This window comes from Vigna radiata, unplaced genomic scaffold (assembly GCF_000741045.1).
Source record: "Vigna radiata var. radiata cultivar VC1973A unplaced genomic scaffold, Vradiata_ver6 scaffold_285, whole genome shotgun sequence".
Lineage (NCBI taxonomy): Eukaryota > Viridiplantae > Streptophyta > Magnoliopsida > Fabales > Fabaceae > Vigna > Vigna radiata.
In genome coordinates this window covers 115293-134715 of record NW_014542216.1, presented here as the reverse complement: position 1 = coordinate 134715, position 19423 = coordinate 115293, and the positions used below count along the sequence as shown (strand labels likewise).

The 19423-nt window shown below is 33.9% G+C and overlaps 2 protein-coding genes across 2 annotated transcripts; both read left to right on the top strand.

Annotated features, from left to right (window-relative positions):
* The first annotated feature begins 296 nt into the window (after window positions 1-296).
* Window positions 297-1726, top strand: LOC106779412 (putative UPF0481 protein At3g02645). The gene is made up of 2 exons (XM_022776566.1): window positions 297-1558; window positions 1636-1726. Exon 1 carries the CDS (start codon window positions 358-360, stop codon window positions 1345-1347), a length of 990 nt encoding a protein of 329 aa, XP_022632287.1. The 5' UTR covers window positions 297-357; the 3' UTR covers window positions 1348-1558; window positions 1636-1726.
* A 13466-nt stretch (window positions 1727-15192) lies between these two features.
* Window positions 15193-16470, top strand: LOC106779401 (putative UPF0481 protein At3g02645). Its single transcript, XM_014667499.1, has one exon. The coding sequence runs from the start codon at window positions 15193-15195 to the stop codon at window positions 16468-16470; it is 1278 nt and encodes a 425-aa protein (XP_014522985.1).
* Window positions 16471-19423: the final 2953 nt, after the last annotated feature.

Here is a 19423-nt window from a genome sequence, read left to right as displayed (position 1 = left end):
TGATAGAAAAATCCTAATTATAATGCAACTTGTTTTTAACAGCTTGACCACTATTGTATGTTGAGCAGTGCGTACGTAATGATATTTTTATTAAATAGTGAGATATTTTCTCTATTTTCTTATTAATGTAGAAGATGTTTTATATCAATTTTAAAAATATCTGTTATATCAATCATGTATAAGAATGCTTATTAAAAAATAACTATTTATAATTACTTCCCCCTTTAAAAATGCTATTTTAAAATCCTAAATCCTAATGTTTCGCATAATTTTTTATGTCAGAGTTTTAACTAAATGAGAGAACGATCGAGAGATTTAGCGATTCAAATAGAAGATTTAGAGAGAAAATGGACTAAGATGCTTCAAAATGTGCAACCTCCAGAGATGGATGAAATCTTTATGCAATGCATTTATAAGGTACCACTTAATATTCGGGAATATAATCCCAAAGTCTACGCACCTCAAATTGTTTCAATTGGCCCTTATCATCACAACAGTTTTGGGGCAATGGAAGAGCTTAAACTGAAATATCTTAAAGGATTTCTAAATCGAACACAACAACCGATAAGAGAATTTGCTGTCAAAATTAAAGAGTTGGAAGAAACCATTCGAAGTTGCTATGAAGGAACTATCAAATATGATAGTGATGAGTTCTTAGAAATCATTTTAGTTGATGCGTGCTTCATAATTGAGCTTTTTCTCAGATGGAATAAACTCGGGGATTGGATGAAAAAAGACCCTTTGTTCCTACAACCAATGGCGCTAGAAGAGATTCTCAAGGACTTGCTATTATTGGAAAATCAACTTCCATTCTTTGTTTTTGAACAACTTTACAACCTCAGTGGTATGAATGAGAAATTTCTTGACATTACATTCAACTTTTTTGAAAGCAAAAGTTTAGGAAACGTGTGTCCAAGAGAGTCTCCGAAACACTTCACAGATTTGCTAAGATGTTCAATAATATCATCATCAAAGCTTGGTCTTGGAAAACAGGAAGAAGACCAAGTTATTAAACATGTATACAGCGCAAGCCAACTGATGGAGGCAGGTCTTAAGTTCGAAGTCTGTCCAAATAAAAGCTTCCTTGACTTGACCTATTCTAAACATGGAGTTTTGAGCATGCCAATCTTGAACATACATGACAATACAGAACTGTTGTTCAGGAATATGATGGCATATGAACATTGTCACCTTTCTTCTACAAACATCGTTACTCAATATGTAGTGATTCTAGATTTTCTTATCAATACTGAAAAAGATGTGAACATACTTGTTGATAAGAAAATTAGTGTGAATTGGACCGGTGATGCTAATAAAGTGGTTACAACTATTAACCATCTCACCTGATACATTGGCATGCCACATTTCAATTCACACTATTTCTCCATCTGCAAAAGCTTAAATGAATTCTATGAAAACCCACGCAATAAGTACAAGGCTATCTTCATACACGATTACTTCAACACTCCTTGGAAAATAGCATCTACTATTGCTGCTGTTGTGCTACTTTTGCTCACGTTTATTCAGACTGTATGTTCAATCATCACACTCTTCCATGGTAAGAAATCATAACATATAATTAACTACATATATGAGCTATTGCAACTGATAAAATTAGCTACTTTAAATTTGCAGGTAATTAAAGAAAGGAAATCAGTTGGGTGAAGAAAGTATTTTGATGACTGTATTTGATTGTCTCAGTATCAAGAAAACTTTGTAATGTTATTTACTGGGTTGTTATTTTTCTTTCAATGAAGATTCAACTTGTTTTCTAATTTTTCTATTTGGATCTTAACTTTAACTACTTTTTATTCACAAGTAACTTTGTTGCGAGCTCTTAGATTACTAAAATAATTTAACATGTACAATGTACTCTTTTCCTAGAATAAAATGCATTGTGCTTATTTATAGGGATGGAAAAAAAAATCTGCGTTCGTGAATATCTTCGGATAAAACCCATGACGGATAATTACTAGTTGCGGATATTTATTACTCGCGGATAATAGGTAGGAGGTATTTTAATACTCGTTTCTAATTGGATCGGATGTGGGTATTATACTATCCAACCTACTGATACTCATTACCCGAAAAAAAATAATAAAAAATTTATTAATATTTTTCACAATTAAATTTTTTTATTACTCTAATAAAAGGGAAATTTTAATAACAGTGACTTAGGTAAATTCTTTTGATCTAACCCTAATAAAGGGGTTACATTTTATTAATAACAGTGACTTAGGAAAATTTTAATAACAGTGACTTAGGAAATTTTAATAACAGTAACTTAGGAAATTTATTAATAACCTTTTTTTAGAAGAAAAAAAGGGGTTACATTCCTTTTTATCTAACCCTAATAAACATATCAGACATATACATAGAATCTCATTAGAAAATTCTCTCTTAACAGAGGATTCTTTTCTTCTTTCCTTCTAGTTCAGCTCGCATAGGGACTAGGCTCCATTCCCACTTCCTCTTTCTCTCTTGGTTCTTATTGGGGTTTTGTTCTGATTTGGGATTTGAAATTAGGGTTTTATTTGTTCTCTAATTTTGGGGGTTTCTTTTTGTACCTTTTGATTCGCATTTTGGAAGTTCATTTCTTGATTTCTTCCCTGTTGATTGGTGACGCGATTTTGGGGTTATGATTCGAATGAGTGTTTTGAGTTTTTTTGGATTTTAGTTCGTTGATGCAGATTGGATTTTTGAAGACCCTGGTGGTTATCGCGGTTTGGAGATTTATGTGATTGCCTTCATTTTCGGAATTTGGGTTTAAGGTTCCGGTTTGCGTTCTTTTGGAAATTCTTTATCTCTTTGTTTCATACATTGATACTGTGACTAATTTAAGACTTCATTTACTGGGTGTTTCTTCCCCACATATTTTTTCTTTCAAAAGTTGTTCAATATTTATTTTCTTTAACTTGTTTAAAAATTACATTGTGTCTTTCTAATATGTACCAAATATATTAAATTGTTCTCTTTAACTTGTAATTTAATTTAAACCTTGTTTAAAAATTTACAAAATATATTTTTTAAATATTTGTGGGTTGAAAACGAGTATCCAACGGATATCTGCGGATTGAAAAAAAATCCACGGATTTGTTTCATGCAGATATTCAGCGGGTAGCGGGTCGGGTTGCAGATACAATTTTTTGCAAGCAGGTCGGGTTGTGGGTTGGCATTATCCGTGCTCGACACAACCCGTTGCCATCGCTACTTATATCTAAGTTCCTTCCTTAATAATTCGAATTCGTATAACTCCTTGAATAACCATAACCATTGATGGACGAAGTTATTCACTAGTAAAAAATAGGGATTATACCGCGCACATTATGCCACGATTCACCAGAAACCGCAGCATAATGTTGCGCGGTGGCAGTTTTGTAAATAAATCGAACTTATATGCCGCGGTTTCGCACTTAACCGCGGCATATACCCCAGTCAACCATCACCTTTGACTCCACGTCAGGAAAAAAAATTTAATAACAGGGAAATATGCCGCGGTTCTCTGACCAACCGCGTTGATAACAAATAACAATAGTAGATATGTAAGAGTGATTAGGTGAAATCCAAACCCTAACAAAAAACTCATCTTATATTATCAACATCATCCATTGACTTTTATGTTTAACTCAATTGATCAAATTGCATTCATGTTTATTTTTCCGCGCTTTACATTCAAAAACCCCAAAATATTGTTGTTATAGTCTTGATTGGTTAAGCAAAAACACAACAGTTTAGTGTCGTGAGTCTCTTGGGAAAATGATACTTGGTCTTACCATTTATTATTACTTGATATGATCTGGTACACTTGTCAAGGTGTTAACAAGTTTTTGGCGTCATTGTCGGGGACTCGTGGTATAACTATTCTATGTGTGTGATTTTTAACTGATTAGACTTTCTATCTTTCTATCTTTCTATCTATCTTTCTATTTCTCTATCTATCTTTCTATCTATTTTCCTTTCTATCTATTTTTCTATTTTTATCTTTCTGTTTTTATTCTTTATCTTTCTATCTTTAGTTTTTTCAAAAAAAAAAACAAAAAAAAGTATCGTTTACTGTTTTTATTTTTTTGATAAAAAAAATTTAAAAACCTAATATTTTTTTTTTGTTTTTATCTTTTTTTTATTCTTTATCTTTCTAAAAAAAAGAAAAAAAAAATAATAATAATATCTTTTACTGTTTTATTTTTTTGAAAAAAAAAATGAAAAAATTAATATATCTTTTACTGTTTTTATTTTTGGGCTAATTGTGTGCTCTAGTGCAGTGTTCTTTAGTGTATGCAGGATAAAATTTGTACCAAGAGCACAAGATCATTAGGAGGCAGATAAGGAAGGAGAATTTGTTCACCAGCACCCTGATGTGAAAATTGACAAACCTAAACTTGGCACACCAGTGAAATTCAAGAATAGGTTATGGGTTGTCAAGACTTTCAAAGCAAACAGAGCTCTTGAGATTGAGAATCCATAGAGTTGGTGACAAGGAAATTTCCAAGATTTTGTTGGTGTCATGAAGTAAGGAAGAATGCCAACGTAGAATGTCAACACCTACTGATGGGTGTTTGGGCTTTATCGGGTCAAGCTAATGACGTTAAAAGAGCGCTTGCTGGGAGGCAACCCAGTTTCTGAATTTTTTTATCTTTTATTTTGTTTTGATTTTATTTGATTTTATTTTATTATATTTTATTTTATTTTATTCTTATATTTTATTTTATTTTATTTTTAGGTTATATGCTGCTTCTGATGGTAGTGATGATAGCATCTACTGATGGATGCTTCTACAACATCTACTGATGGATGTTGTTATGAAAGAGGATGGTGAATAAACATCTACTAATGGATGTCACTGACAGCATTTACTGATGAATGCTACTGGGATAGCATCTATTGAGGTATCTATTGAAGGATACCAGGAAGGTACACCTATTGATGGGTGTTGGTAAGGATGACACTTACTGATGGGTGCTAGAAAGATTTTGGATCAGGCTCGTGACGTTAAGCAAGCGCTTACTGGGAGACAACCTAGGATTTTCTTATCTTTTGTTTTGTTTTTGAAATTTAAATTCTTAGTATAGGTTTGTTTCTGTTAAGTAGCGTAGGATTGATGTACTTGGTTGGACATTTTATCTGATGCAGTGGTTTGACTATTGATTTTACATTATTGGTATTGCTTGATGATGCTTTGATATTGATGATGTTGAGAATGTGCACTATATGCTGTTATAAAGGTGGTGGTTCACAAACTATGTGAAGAGATGCATTGCGATTTTGTGATTGTGATTATGAGGCCAAGCAGGGTATTTGTTTGGATAATTAGAATAATTGATCTTATGAGTGAGGTTTGAGCTCTAGAGTTCTTATTGATATATTTGCTATCTACTCGAAAGCATGTATGATTTTACCTGTGTTTCTCTGATTGATTGAATTGCATGTATATGTCATATGATCAAGGCCATTTTTTATTAGCCTTTCTTAGCCAATGCATAAATTTTCGTCCCAATTAAAAAGGAGCACCATGTGTTCTACCCTTTTTTGAACCTAAGCCATAAACAAGATGAAAACCCTTGTGAAAAAAATATTTACCTTGAGTTAAGTTCAGAATTACATTGCATGGAATTGATAAAGGTTCAAGTTTGGGGTTGTTAGGAGAAGTTGAAAAAGAAAAAGCTAGGCATTGAGCTTATGTGTTGAAAAGAAAATGCATGAGAAAAGATGAAAAAGTTCGAAAAAGAAAAGCATGAAAAGAAAAACTCAATGTGAAGAAAAGGGAAAATTAGGAATGGGTGAGATTGGTAAAAAGAGAGTTTGTGCTTGAACCATGAATGTATATATAGCTCTCTTAACTCAAGGGTTTTGTGATCTAGAAAAACCAATTTTTCTTGTTAGCCCAAGCCACATTATAAGCCTTGAAAAAGTCCTTATGATGGCATACGTATGTGAGAATGTTAATTGTGTTAAATGAAAGGCAACTTTGTTTTATGTGACATGTTGATAGTAGAGGGAATGAGTGGCCTTTATACACCTTTGAGTGAAACACTTTTAAGTGCTTGAGTTTAATACTTTATCTGGTGAGGAATGATTCCATGAATTCATGATTATATCTATGCTTAGATAAATGATCATTCATGAGAATAGCATCTGTTGGAAGATTATGTGATTGTGTGAACACCATGATGAGTAATTTGAATCAAAGCATGTGCACATCTTGACTAAATTCTATTGATGAGTTGATTTGAGTGATTACTTGTCTTGAAAGAAAAAAGTTTTGGAATGTGTTGAACCATTGTGATGATTTGTGGAAGATTAAGTTTCATCTTGTTTGCTTGAGGACAAGCAAAGTTTCAAGTTTGGGGTTGTGATAACGGTTCAAAAACCGTTACTTTTATACTTAATTTTGATATCAAATGCACCCTTGTTGACTTAGAAACTTGCTTTGACTCATGATTTAGCTTTAGTTTTGTGAATAAGAGAGTTGAGGACATGTTTTATGATTTTATCAATAAATTCCCTTGATTTTGTAGGTTATTGGAATGATTTGAAAGAAGAGTTGAAGTATCAAGGAGTTACCGTGCAGAAAAGTCAAACAGAATGCAAAAAAGTCAACCAGTCAACTAGAATGCTGAAAAGTTTACCAGAGTTGACTAGAGTGTAGAAAAAGTGGCGCTGAGTGGTGAACTGGGTGTTAAGCGCCAGTCTCGGGACCATTTTTTCACTGTTTTTCGCCTGGACAGTGTTGGGTGGCCATTCTGGGTATCGAACCTACCGTTGAGCGGTGGTTTGTACCGCTGAGCGATGTACTATTTGACTTGGGCTAGTTTTCTGTTGTTTTTATAATTTGTTTTGGGCCTGAACCCGTTTTCTATTATTTTTATGCCTTATTTAAAGGCCAGAACGTCTTAGAGAATGTATCTATTGATGACTTAGGCACAGAAACACATTTTTCACCCCTTTGGGGGCAGATTTGGGGAATTGACAACTCTCATTTCCTCCTTTTTAGGGTTTCTATCTCTTTCATTCCATTGTACACCTAGTTCTTCCATGACGATGGAGAAATAATCTTATTTGTTGTTGGGAAAGATTTAATCTTTAAACTCTCATATATCGAAGTTCTTATTTTATTCATATACTTTCGTTATCAATAGTTTGGGTTTTCTTCTCTGAGGTTAAAGCTTGCATTGTTTCACTCATTTAGTTTCATGATCATTGATTTTGTCGATACGGAGACGTACAAGAAAATCTAGAACTGAGAAGAATTCTCTTGATTATGAAGTATTGCATAGAGAGAGGAATAGGACGGTTAATTGCTTTAAGCTTCTGTCATTAATGCGTTAGTAATTACTAGGGAGACTAGAGATAGTAAACTAGTAATTGGTAATAGACTCTCTTCGTCGAGAGATCGGATTTAGAGTAAATGAGAAAGTTGCATGAACATTGATAATGAATAAGAATAGTAGATATATGAGAGTGATTAGGTGAAATCTTAACCCTAACAACAAACTCATCTCATATTATCAACATCATCCATTGACTTTTGTGTTTAACCCCAATTGATCAAATTGCATTCATGTTTATTTTTCCGCATTTTACATTCAAAAACCCCAAAATATTGTTCTTATAGTCTTGATTGGTTAAACAAAAGCACAACAGTTTAGTGTCGTGAGTCTCTTGGGAAAACAATACCTGGTCTTACCATTTATTATTACTTGATATGATCTGGTACACTTGCCAGGGTGTTAACAATCATCAATAAAAATGGGGAGATTGCTGATAGGAGGAGCATTGTGTTAGCTGAACCCAATCCCTATATGTTGTTGTTTATGATGACAACACATTAATAGCAACAACATGAATGTTGTTATGTCACAACAAAATTGTGTTTCTGTATTGTGTTATACATATGTTGAATGTTTACATGCTTACTCTGTAATATGCACATACTGTGATTGTCACATTTGTTGGACATACTGTGTTGGTGATGCATACTTTTGTGATTATGTTTAGATTATATCTGTGTATGCTCACTGTATGTTTTATGGAAAGAAAACCACATGAACAAAAGCATATATGCATGACTTAATCTATTACAGCGTTGTGTTAATCAATTAAGGTCATCAGATAGCCTTATTTTTCATCTGTAGCAAAACAACTAGTTTTGAATCGATTACGTTAGTTGTTGAATCGATTACAACTTGTGTGTTTGCATGTATCTTTTTCAGATGTGCTGTGACGAGTTTTTAAAAAGAAAAGTTTTCAAAATTTGCTTAAGTGATAAACTTAATCGATTACCTATTTTATTTTTTCAATTAAGTCTGTTATGTTTGAAAACTGATTCAATGTTAGTCATAATTGCTTTAACGATCATATTTTTAAATGTGTTTGACTGACATTCAATGTTAATAGATTACATTAATTGATCATTCAATTAATGAGCAGAGTTAGTTGTCATACTGTTATAACAATTTTATGTAACCGACTACATTACTAACCTAATCGATTACTTTGCGTCTAATATGACAGTAACTATAAATTGACGCGTTGTTTGTATTTTTGTAACTTTTGATCAATATAACATTGTCATATCTGATTGTTTTTTAGTTTAGAAAGTTTACAGATTACTCACAAGCTCCAAGAATCAAGAATGGGAGGAATTTCAAGAATCTTGAGACATTCTTGAAAGGCATTTGCTGGACTACATTGACTAATCATATTAGCATGACTGAAGGTGCATCTGGTCTGATCAGATGAAGATTTGCAATCTTTATCTTGTTTCCCTGGACGTGCAGCGTTAGGAAGAAGAGTGTTGTGCCCTTGATTTTGAGAGGAGATACCTCAAAGGGTTTTCTGCAACAGGGAATAAAGGTTTTGTGTTTGCAGGTGTTTTTGTTTCTATATTTGATTGAGAGTTTGTGAGGTATTTACATTTGAGAGTTACTCTGTAAAGCCTTGGTTGTAATACTCTTATCATTATAGTGAATTACTCTTCAATCTAAGGTTGATTAGGAGGGTGACTGGAAGTAGGCATTGAGGCCGAACCAGTATAAAAACTGTGTTTTTTTGCTTCTCCTCATCTCTTTACATTTACATTTACATCTATTGTTTCATTGAACACACATTTGCTTACTGCACAAGAAAGATTTCAAGAACATTATAGTTTGCGAAAAAGATTTAAAAAGTACAAGTTTTTATAAAACAACAATTCACCCACCCCCTCCCCCCTCTCTTGGTGTTGAGAAACAAAGTCCATCAATTCTAACAATTAGAATGTTAGGATGAACTCCATTGAGTTTCGCATATTCATACTTACAATACTTGAAACCACCACTAAGAAGTTTCTCCTTAGAACTCTTTCCATACCTTTGAAACCATTGAGACCACTTCACATTCACAGAGTATACCAATACATGAGACTAATGATCATACATTAAAGAAATAGAAACACACATACAAGTCATCAGAAATCACATAATAACAATTTTCTTCATAGCAACTTGATACTCACACTTTGGCAAGGAAAACATATTTTAAATCATCACCAGCAACTCCGGAAGGGTCCAAAACAACCTAAAGAACGTCCAAAACTAATATCCAGAACCCCGAAAACCATCCAAAACTGGTGTAGTGGCGCCCAATAACGCCCGGGATGATTTTTGGATGACAATAATCGATTATCATATGTGATAATCGATTATTGCTGAGAGCTTTGAAGAAAAAATGACCCTTTAACAGGAATAATCGATTATCAAGTGAGATAATTAATTATTCTTATTAGTTTTTGAAACCAACCTGGTTTTTCTGGTTTTGCTGCATCTTAGACATATCCAAATGATCAATTTAGAATCTATAACACTAATATTGATACACAAACATGTTTATAGATGAAAGTAGAGTATTATATTGCTCATTTGGACAGGAATTAGATGTATCAAACCAACTCAACAACTCAAAAGTGCCTAAACTCAATTTTATCTTTGCAACACTCAATATCAGTAATCTAGTATTACGGACAAGTCTTAATACACTAGATAACATACCCAAATACATCAGTTTACTCATAACCTTTTTGTTTCAAGATTTCACTAGTTAAACTAAGGCTTAATACCTATTTTGGTCCCTACTTTTAGGGGTTTGGTTCAAAATGATCCTACCTTTTAAAAAAATTCAGTAAGGTCCCATAATTTGTTTAAAAATGTTCAGTCTGGTCCTTTTTGCTCATGCCGTTAAAAACCTAACGGTGCAAATGCCACTATGGCGCAATCTTACTATGTGTGAAGTTTGATGAATTCATGGACATTACACAGTGTAAATATTTTAAAACATTTTAAATGACGTAATGTTTAGGCTTCATTTCATTCTCCACCGCCACCTTCTCCAAAATTGTTCCCGTTGGCAATTCCTCTGTTACCGTCACCGTCCAAGCCATACCCTCCGTTCAGAATGATCAATCACCTTTTCTTCCTCACATGACTTTATAGGGTCATTACTAGCAGGTTCGGATGAGGCCGGAGAAGAAAATCTGAATCTCGATGTCAAAGATGAATTCAGTGGATTCCGCAAAGTAGCTTCAACTGGAATCAACTGGAATATTAAAAATATCACATGATGAGAATACTTAACCAAAGCGAAATCTCCTGAACATAGAATTCTAAGGAAAAAAATAGAACAATTACAAAATCTACACAATAATTCATTGCCAAAATATCATAATGATAAACTCAACTCACATGGGATACAAAATGGCAAAACTGTAATGTTTTCAATAAACCCTAATTAAACCCCAATATTAAAGAATGGGGTTACCTTGTTGGGTGATGGGTGGTGGAGAGACTGAAAGTGATTGGAGAAAGGTTGGGAATTTCGTGAAACAGAAAGGGTGAAGCTTCGACAAAAGGTTGTAGAGGAACGAGACAGCACCCTGTGGCCGAAGAAAACAGACTGAGCAGAGATTCGAGTTGGGGCACCGGTCTGCCATTAGGATCTCGCGAGTCGTGGCGGAGACGCTGAAGCTGGGGATGAAGGATGTGTGGTGGTTCGTGATGGGTGACGATGACACCGTTTTCGTGACCGAAAACCTAACTAGCGTTCTGAAGAAATATGACACCGTTTTCGTTCCATCTACATTACGTCATTTTAATTTTTTTAAAATATTTACACAATGTAACGTCCACGTATCCATCAAACTTCACAGCTCAGTAAGGTTGTGCCACGGTAGCATTTGCACCGTGAGGTTTTTAACGACGTGAGTGAAAAGGACCGGACTGAACATTATAGGGCCTTACTGAACCTTTTTAAAAGGTAGGATCATTTTGAACCAAACCCATAAAAGTAGGGACCAAAATAAGTATTAAGCCTTAAAATAAAATGTGCTCAATAACTTATCCCATTATGAATCTAACACTTCCACACCAGATTTTACTCCTTTAAATGCCTAGATAAGTCATAATTGGTTTGATATCAATCTCCCTACTTCCCAAAATAGCTCACAACCCTTATCTCAAAATCTCACTACCCAAAGCCCTAATTTTTCACTAAAAACACCCCAAACTTTAACAATGAACTACCTCTACGTTCCATATCATATTTCAAGCAAATAATACCTTTAGCGAGTCTCAAATGACCACATAATAGTCCTAAACCAGTAGCTTTCTCACTCCAACACCTATATCTCAAACTCACCTATCAAAAACCTCTTTTTGATGCTTAGGACTCATGATTTAAATCACTACTCACTCCAAACACTTTAAATTCAATTTCACACAACAATATAATTTCATCCCACCTAATCATGACAGTATCAAACATCAAAATCACACAATTCCAAGTATACAAACATCATTCTACCAACTATCATTATCTCAACATCAAGAATACTATCACAATTATAATTAATTCATTATATATATATATATATATATATATATATATATATATAGACACATGCGCACACACTAATTTAAAACCACAAACATAATCTAAAACAAAGTCTAATTTCCCTTACCTCACAATAAGCAGCCTAACTCAAAGAATGCTCTGTCGATTGCTTGAAAAGTAAGGAATCTCTAGACGAACCTATGAAACACCAAATTGAAAGTGGACGGAGTCCTTAGAAGTCTAGATTAAGCATGATCACACATGCAATGACCATTCTTTCTCCTAAAAAACATATTAGGAACGAGAGAGGAAAAAGAAGTTGAAACTTACTTGCTCTATGACAGAAATTTATCTGCTCGAAATGTACACCTCATCGTCGTGATAGTCTTGATCGTCAAAGATATGACTCAGGAGTCAGAACTCTTAGAGAGAAGGTGGAGAACTCCAGAAATGTGATTTCTAGAAAGATGATACGTTTCAAAATAATGAAACTTGTTTATAACAAAACATTTTATAAATTACCTATTTAATATTAAAATAATCAAATCTCACTATTTTTAGACTAGCACCACTTCTAAAATACCATTTTCTAAGATTTTGCAATATTATTATATTATTATCCCCACTTCTAAAATATTATTTTTTTTAGTTTTACAATATTACTATATTATTGGCTTAATACCCCTGATGGTCCCTATTTTCATCAAGTGCGTTCACTTTGGTTCCCATAGTTTTTTTTTTGTTCAATGTTATCCTAAAGAGTGTAAATTTTGTTCAGTTTGGTTCTTTTTGCTAACGTCGTTTAAATCTTCAACGACAGATAGTCCATGTGTGCACAACATTGTTGAGATGGCATTTAACTACTGCCATATCACCAAAAGTAGAGTTTCGTGGCAACCCCACCCCAAAATTAGGGTTCTACATTTGGGGGAAACCTTCTTGCACTTGCGCCGCGAGAAGAAGGAAAACGTTGCTCGTTTTGCATCAATGGAGGATGATTTCGCGAATTGTGCAGCTCATGGTAGCATGAAGAAGACGAACCTAGTTGTGTAAGAAAGCACTCATGGTGGACGGTGGAGGCAAGCAGCGGGGCGGTTCTAGGTTTCTTTGCTTCGGGATTTTTCTGGATTTCGTTGTGGTTCTCTGTAGGTTGGAGAAGATGATGGCCTTGGAGCTTTGCACAACGGCGACAAGGATTGTCGCGCTGACGATGAAGCTCTCGATTTGGATGATTCATGGTTGATGTGCGAGAATGAAGATTTGAATGAAGTTTGAGATTAGGGTTTCGTGATTTCGGAGAGATTGTGACTTTGATGGTGGTGGCCATGGAGATTGCACGTGATGGCTGCCATTGTTCTCTGCAGGTGCGACTTCACGACGGCATGGTGACTTTGGACGATCTTTGTGGCGGCGGTGCCGTTAGGGTTCGGTGGGCTGAAGGTTGAAGAAAATGGTGACGTGGCAGTAGCTAAATGTCATCTCAACACTATTGTGCATACCTGGACTGTCTGTGATTAACAATTTAAACGAAGTTAACAAAAAGGACCAAATTGAACAAAATTTACATTGTTTAAGACAACATTGAATGGAGAAAAAACATAGGGGTCAAAGTGAACACACTTGACGAAAATAAGAACCATAAGAGATATTAAACCTATATTATTATTAATAATAAAAATGGGTACACCTTCCGGATAAAGAGTATTTTGGAGGAGAATAAATATTGTGAAAATTGAAATTTGAATATGGTTGAGAAGTGCTAACAATATTTTAAACCTTAAGTATTTAATTTGTATTTAGCCAACAATGGTGCGCACACACCTTTGTTATGGTTGCAGTCACCAAGATAGTATTGAAACCAAGGTCATTAGGTTTTGAAGCACGACTTTTTAACGGGGCCCAGAAATTTTCGTATTCTTGTCTTCTGATCAAAAGGTGAGAAGGTGAAGGAAGAACACTTGGACACACCTGAAACACAAACAAGTTTGTTATGTTTAAATAAAAAATTAAAATTCTAACTGCAAAATAGAAAACATTAGTAAAAACATTATAAGGATTATTATAGAAAATTAAAATACATATTTCAGAAATATATATATATATTAGTAATAAAAAAATATTAAATTTGTGTTTTAGATTTGAATTTTCTTTCAAAAGTTAAATATTTTTTATTTTGTTAAAATGTAATCAATTGATAAATGTAAAATTTTTCATTATTTATATATTTTTTGTGACTTATTTTTATCACAAGATATTAATAAGAAGACATTAACACATATTTATAGATTGTAATAATAAATATTTATATTACTAAAACTAGTTTTTGTTACAGTAATATTTATTGATAGAAAACTATCCTCATATAGGACCGTTCTAATGATTTGTAATCAAAAAATTAGCAAAATAGAAAATTTAAAAGAAATCAAAGATAAAGAAATTTAAATTAATAAGTAGAGAAATATTTGTAACATTAAATTGGAATCTCACATATAAAAATAAATATTATAAAAAGGAACTTAAGGAAAATCGTCAGTTTTTAACACTTTCACAAACTTTTTAACACTTCTAGTGTTACAATGCTAATTTATATCTAAATTAATACACTAACAATATATGCGTCCTCAAAGATAAAACAAAACAAAAAGAGAGTTAACCCGAAAAGCTATAATAAGGAATTATTGCATAAAGTATGACTCATTGCATCAAAAGAACAAGAAAGCAGTTGCTGAGTTGATTTTAATTGCTGAAGATCAATCATATTCTCAACATCATCCCAGGTTCTTTCCCTATGTTTTTTTTTTCTTTCAGTTCCAATCTTCTTCGATTTCGATGCATCCAAGAATATATTGTTGTTTGCACTAACTATTTTAACTGGAGAGAGTCTGTGTTGAACATGGGGAGTTAAGCGTCGTACTTGTTGGTTCAAGTACTTATTGAATTCAGATTTTTTTTAACTGGGTTGATTTTTTGCTGTTGTAAAGTATCTAATTTTGCTTTAGTATCAAATGAATTATTATCAATCTTGGAACCATATTTTCTGATAGAAAAATCCTAATTATTATGCTACTTGTTTTTAACAGCTTGATCATATTGTATGTTGCGTACTTAATGATGTTTTTATTAAATAGTGAGATATTTTCTCTTTTTTTCTTATTAATGTAAAAGATGTTTTATATCAATTTTAAAAATATTTGTTATATCAATCATGTATAAGAATGCTTATTAAAAATAAGTATTTATAATTACTTCCACCTTTAAAATTGATGTTTTAAAATCCTAGATCCTGATGTTTCAGTTCTTGCATAATTTTTTTGTTAGAGTTTTAACCAAATGGGAGGACGATCGAGAGATGTATCGATTGAAATAGAACGTTTAGAGAGAGAATGGACTGAGATGCTTCAAAATGTGAAACTTCCAGAGATGGATGAAATCAATATGCAATGCATTTATAAGGTACCACCAAATATTCGTCAAAATAATCCCAAAGCTTACACACCTCAAATGATTTCAATTGGCCCTTATCATCACAACAGTTTTGGAACAACGGAAGAGCTTAAACTGAAATATCTCAAAGGATTTCTAAATCGAACACAACAATCGATGAGAGAATTTGCTCTAAAAATTAAAGAGTTAGAAGAAACAATTCGAAGTTGTTATGAAGAAACTATCAAATATAACAGTGATGAATTCTTAAAGATGATTTTAGTTGATGCTTGCTTCATAATTGAGCTTTTTCTAAGATGGCATAAACTCAGGGATTGGGTACAAAAAGAACCTTTGTTCCTACAAACAAGGGCGCTCGTACAGATTCAGAAGGACTTGCTACTGTTGGAAAATCAACTTCCATTCTTTGTTTTTGAAGAACTTTACAACTTCACTGGTATGAAGGAGAAATTTCTTGACATTACTTTCAACTTTTTTGAAAGAAAAAGTTTAGGAAACGTGTGTCCAAGAGAGTCTCCAAAACACTTCACAGATTTGTTAATATGTTCTATAATATCATCATCAAAGCTTGGTCTTGGAAAACAGGAAGAAGGCGAAGTTATTGAACATGTATACAGCGCAAGCCAACTGATGGAGGCAGGTCTTGAGTTCGAAGTCAGCCCAAATAAAAGCTTCCTTGACTTGACCTATTCTAAACATGGAGTTTTGAGGATGCCAATCTTTAATATACATGACAGTACAGAACTTCTGTTCAGGAATATGATGGCATATGAACATGGCAACCTTTCTGCTACAAACATCATTACTCAATATATACTGATTCTATATTTTCTTATCAATACTGAAAAAGATGTGAACATACTTGTTGAAAAGAAACTTATTGTGAATTGGACTGGTGATGCTAATAAAGTGGTTACAATGATTAACAATCTCACCTCACACCTTAGCATGCCACATTTCAATTCACACTATTTCTCCATCTGTAAAAGCTTAAATGAATTCTATGAAAACCCTCGCAACAAGTACAAGGCTATCTTCATACACGAGTACTTTAACACTCCTTGGAAAATAGCATCAACTACTGCTGCCATTGTACTACTTTTGCTCACGTTTATTCAGACTGTATGTTCAATCATCACACTCTTTTATGGTAAGAAATCATGACATATCAATAGTTAATTACATATATGAGCTATTGCAACTAATAAAATTAGCTACTTTAAATTTGCAGGTAATTAAATAGAGGATTCATTAAATAATCAACAAGGGAATCAGTTGGTGAAGAAAGTATTTTGGTGATTGTATTTGATTGTCTCAGTATCAGGAAAACTTTGTAATGATATTTACTGTGATATTATTTTTCTTTCAATGAAGATTCAACTTGTTTTCTAGTTTTTCTATTTGGATGTTAACTTTAACTACTTGTTATTCGCGAGTAACTTTGTTGCGAGCTCTTGCATTACTAAAAGAATTAACTTGTAAAATGTACTTTTTTTTCCTAGAATAAAATGCACTGTGCTTATGTCTGAGTTCCTTCCTTAATAATGAGTCCGTATAAACTCCTTGAATAACCATGGATGGACAGAGCTATTGTATCTTGTAACTTGGATAATCAAATTAATGTAATCTTGTAACTTAACCAAATTAATGTATCTCCTTGAAAATCTGAACATATAGGTAGTAGTACATATTTTTTTATCCAAGATTACTTACAAAATTAAGTTCACTAGTGCAAAAACACTGTTTAGCGTCACCCAGTAGACGTTGGTTTGTTGGTAACCCGACGTATATGAGTGGACGGTGGCATTATTGTAAATAGCTTGGTAAACTAGACGTCGAATTTAAGGTAAGGTGACGTCTATGATATTGTAGACGTCTCCACTGTCGTAAACCGACGTCTAATGGCCTGAGGTAGGTGATAAGACAATCCATTGACGTCGGTGTTAACGGGGGCCGACGTCTACTGGACTGCAATTAATGCTCTACAGGCGCTTAGACGTCACGTAGTCAAAGGGCGATGTCTAAGGCCTGTTTGGAAGGCAGGAAGATAAAAAATTCTTCAATTTAGACGTCGGAATTGAGGGGAAGCGACGTCTATGTGCCTGTAATTAATTATGTTCACCAAACTCGAGGGCCCTAGAAGTCGGATAGAGGGGCATCGACGTCTACGTTACTATAGACGTTGGCGCCCCATCACAACTGTCGTGAAAATCCCTGACAGGAACTCAAACATCAATCGGTTCATCTTCCTAGACGTCGACTACCCTCGAAACCGACGTCTAATGGGTATTCAAAAAGTCAGTTTAAATGTTAACTTGGACGTCATATTAGTGAGATAACTGACGTCTAGATGACTATAGACGTCGGTTTCTAGAGCAACCGACGCCCAATTTCATTTTAAATAAACTGCAAACACTTCGTGGCATTCAGTTTCTGATATCGTCTTCCTCTTCTCCTTTTTCTCTTGCAGCTCCTCTTCTTTTTCTCGCTTGCAACATCTCTTCTTTTTCTCTCTTGTAGCATTCCATTGTTGTTTCTGATATCTTTATCGTCTTCCTCCTCTCCTTTTTCTCTCTTGCGGCATCCTAGGTGCGTGGTTTTTTTTTATGCTTACCGTTTAAACTTTGTTTAGTCTTGCATCGATTATCTTGTGGTTCAACTTATTAAAATTTGTCTTCTTTGTGTTGTGTTTTAGTGTAGTTTTGTTCCTTTCTTGGGGTAACGTAGTAACACATTCTCCATTTGCTAGCTGCCTCCCAGAAAAAGCGGCGTCTAGTGAATTTCTTTTGATCATTTCAACCCAAAAACGACCATCGGTCGTTGCTTAGCTATTGTTTCACCGTGAATTTTTCCTCTTGCGGATGAAAATGGAACTAAGCAACAACCCAGGTTCGGTTTTGGGTTGAAAAGATCCATAAGAAATTCAAAAGACGCAAGCTTTTTTTTTGGGAAACTAGCAAAAGGAGATTGTGCTACTAGGCTATCAAAAGAAGGGAACAAAACTGCACTAAAACACAACCACTGTATTAGACGTCGGTTAATGTATACACCGACTCTATAGTACCTTTTAGACATCGTGCATTGCTCAGACTGACGTCTATATAATGACTTTAGACGTCCAGTTAGTCCTACGCCTGATGTCCAGTTAGTCCTACTCCCGACTTCCAGTTAGTCTTACACCCAACGTCCAGTTAGTCCTAGACGTCGGTTATATTCATGTCCGACGTCTCATTGACATCATCGGAAATGACGTCGGTTCTTTTGTAGACGTTAAAAGCTCAAAATAACCGACGTTAATCAGCGTTTTTGCAGTAATGGTAATTCTTTGAAAAATTCAAATCCTCCTATCTTTTCTAAAATTTGTGTTGATTCTAAGTCATTTGTATCAAACTTTTTAGTGGATTGTCCCTTTAAGTCTTAGATTTAAACTTTGTTATCACCATGATATTCACATACAATAAGATGATAAAATAATTTTCATCATACCTATTATACCGTACAATTATTTGAACTCAGTCTGTGAACATGCTATTAATAAAGGAATTAAATTGTTTACAACAGCACTTTGGTGTCAAGTTGTACTAAATTTGGTCAATCTTCTAATCAAATTTTCTTATTCTTTAAAGTTCTATGATTGAAAAAATATATCTATTCTTAAAGCTCTCTATGAAAAAAAATAATTTGCACATCTAATTTTTCAATATGCAAACCAAATACAACACAAGTTGACAAAACAACTATCATTATCGTTATCAATATAACAATTAGCAAGAATATATATCATTGAAGTCAACCACAACCACGAGTAGTCCTTTCCACACACACATAGATCTCCACACTGGTAAGATATTGTATGCTTAGGGCCAAGCCCTCGCGGATTTGCTTTTGGTACCACTCCAAAAGGCCTTTCACCAATGGAGGTATCTTATGTGTATATAAACTCATGTACATCTCTTATTTTATCTGATGTGGGACTTTGTTTGTACCTAACAATCCTCCCCTCAAACAAAGGACTATGGTTCTCCATACCTCTCCTACAGTGAAAGTCTTTTTTTGTTATCCTCGAGTACACCATGGTCAACACTGAGCATCTTGTTAAGCCACTAGCAAGTGTACC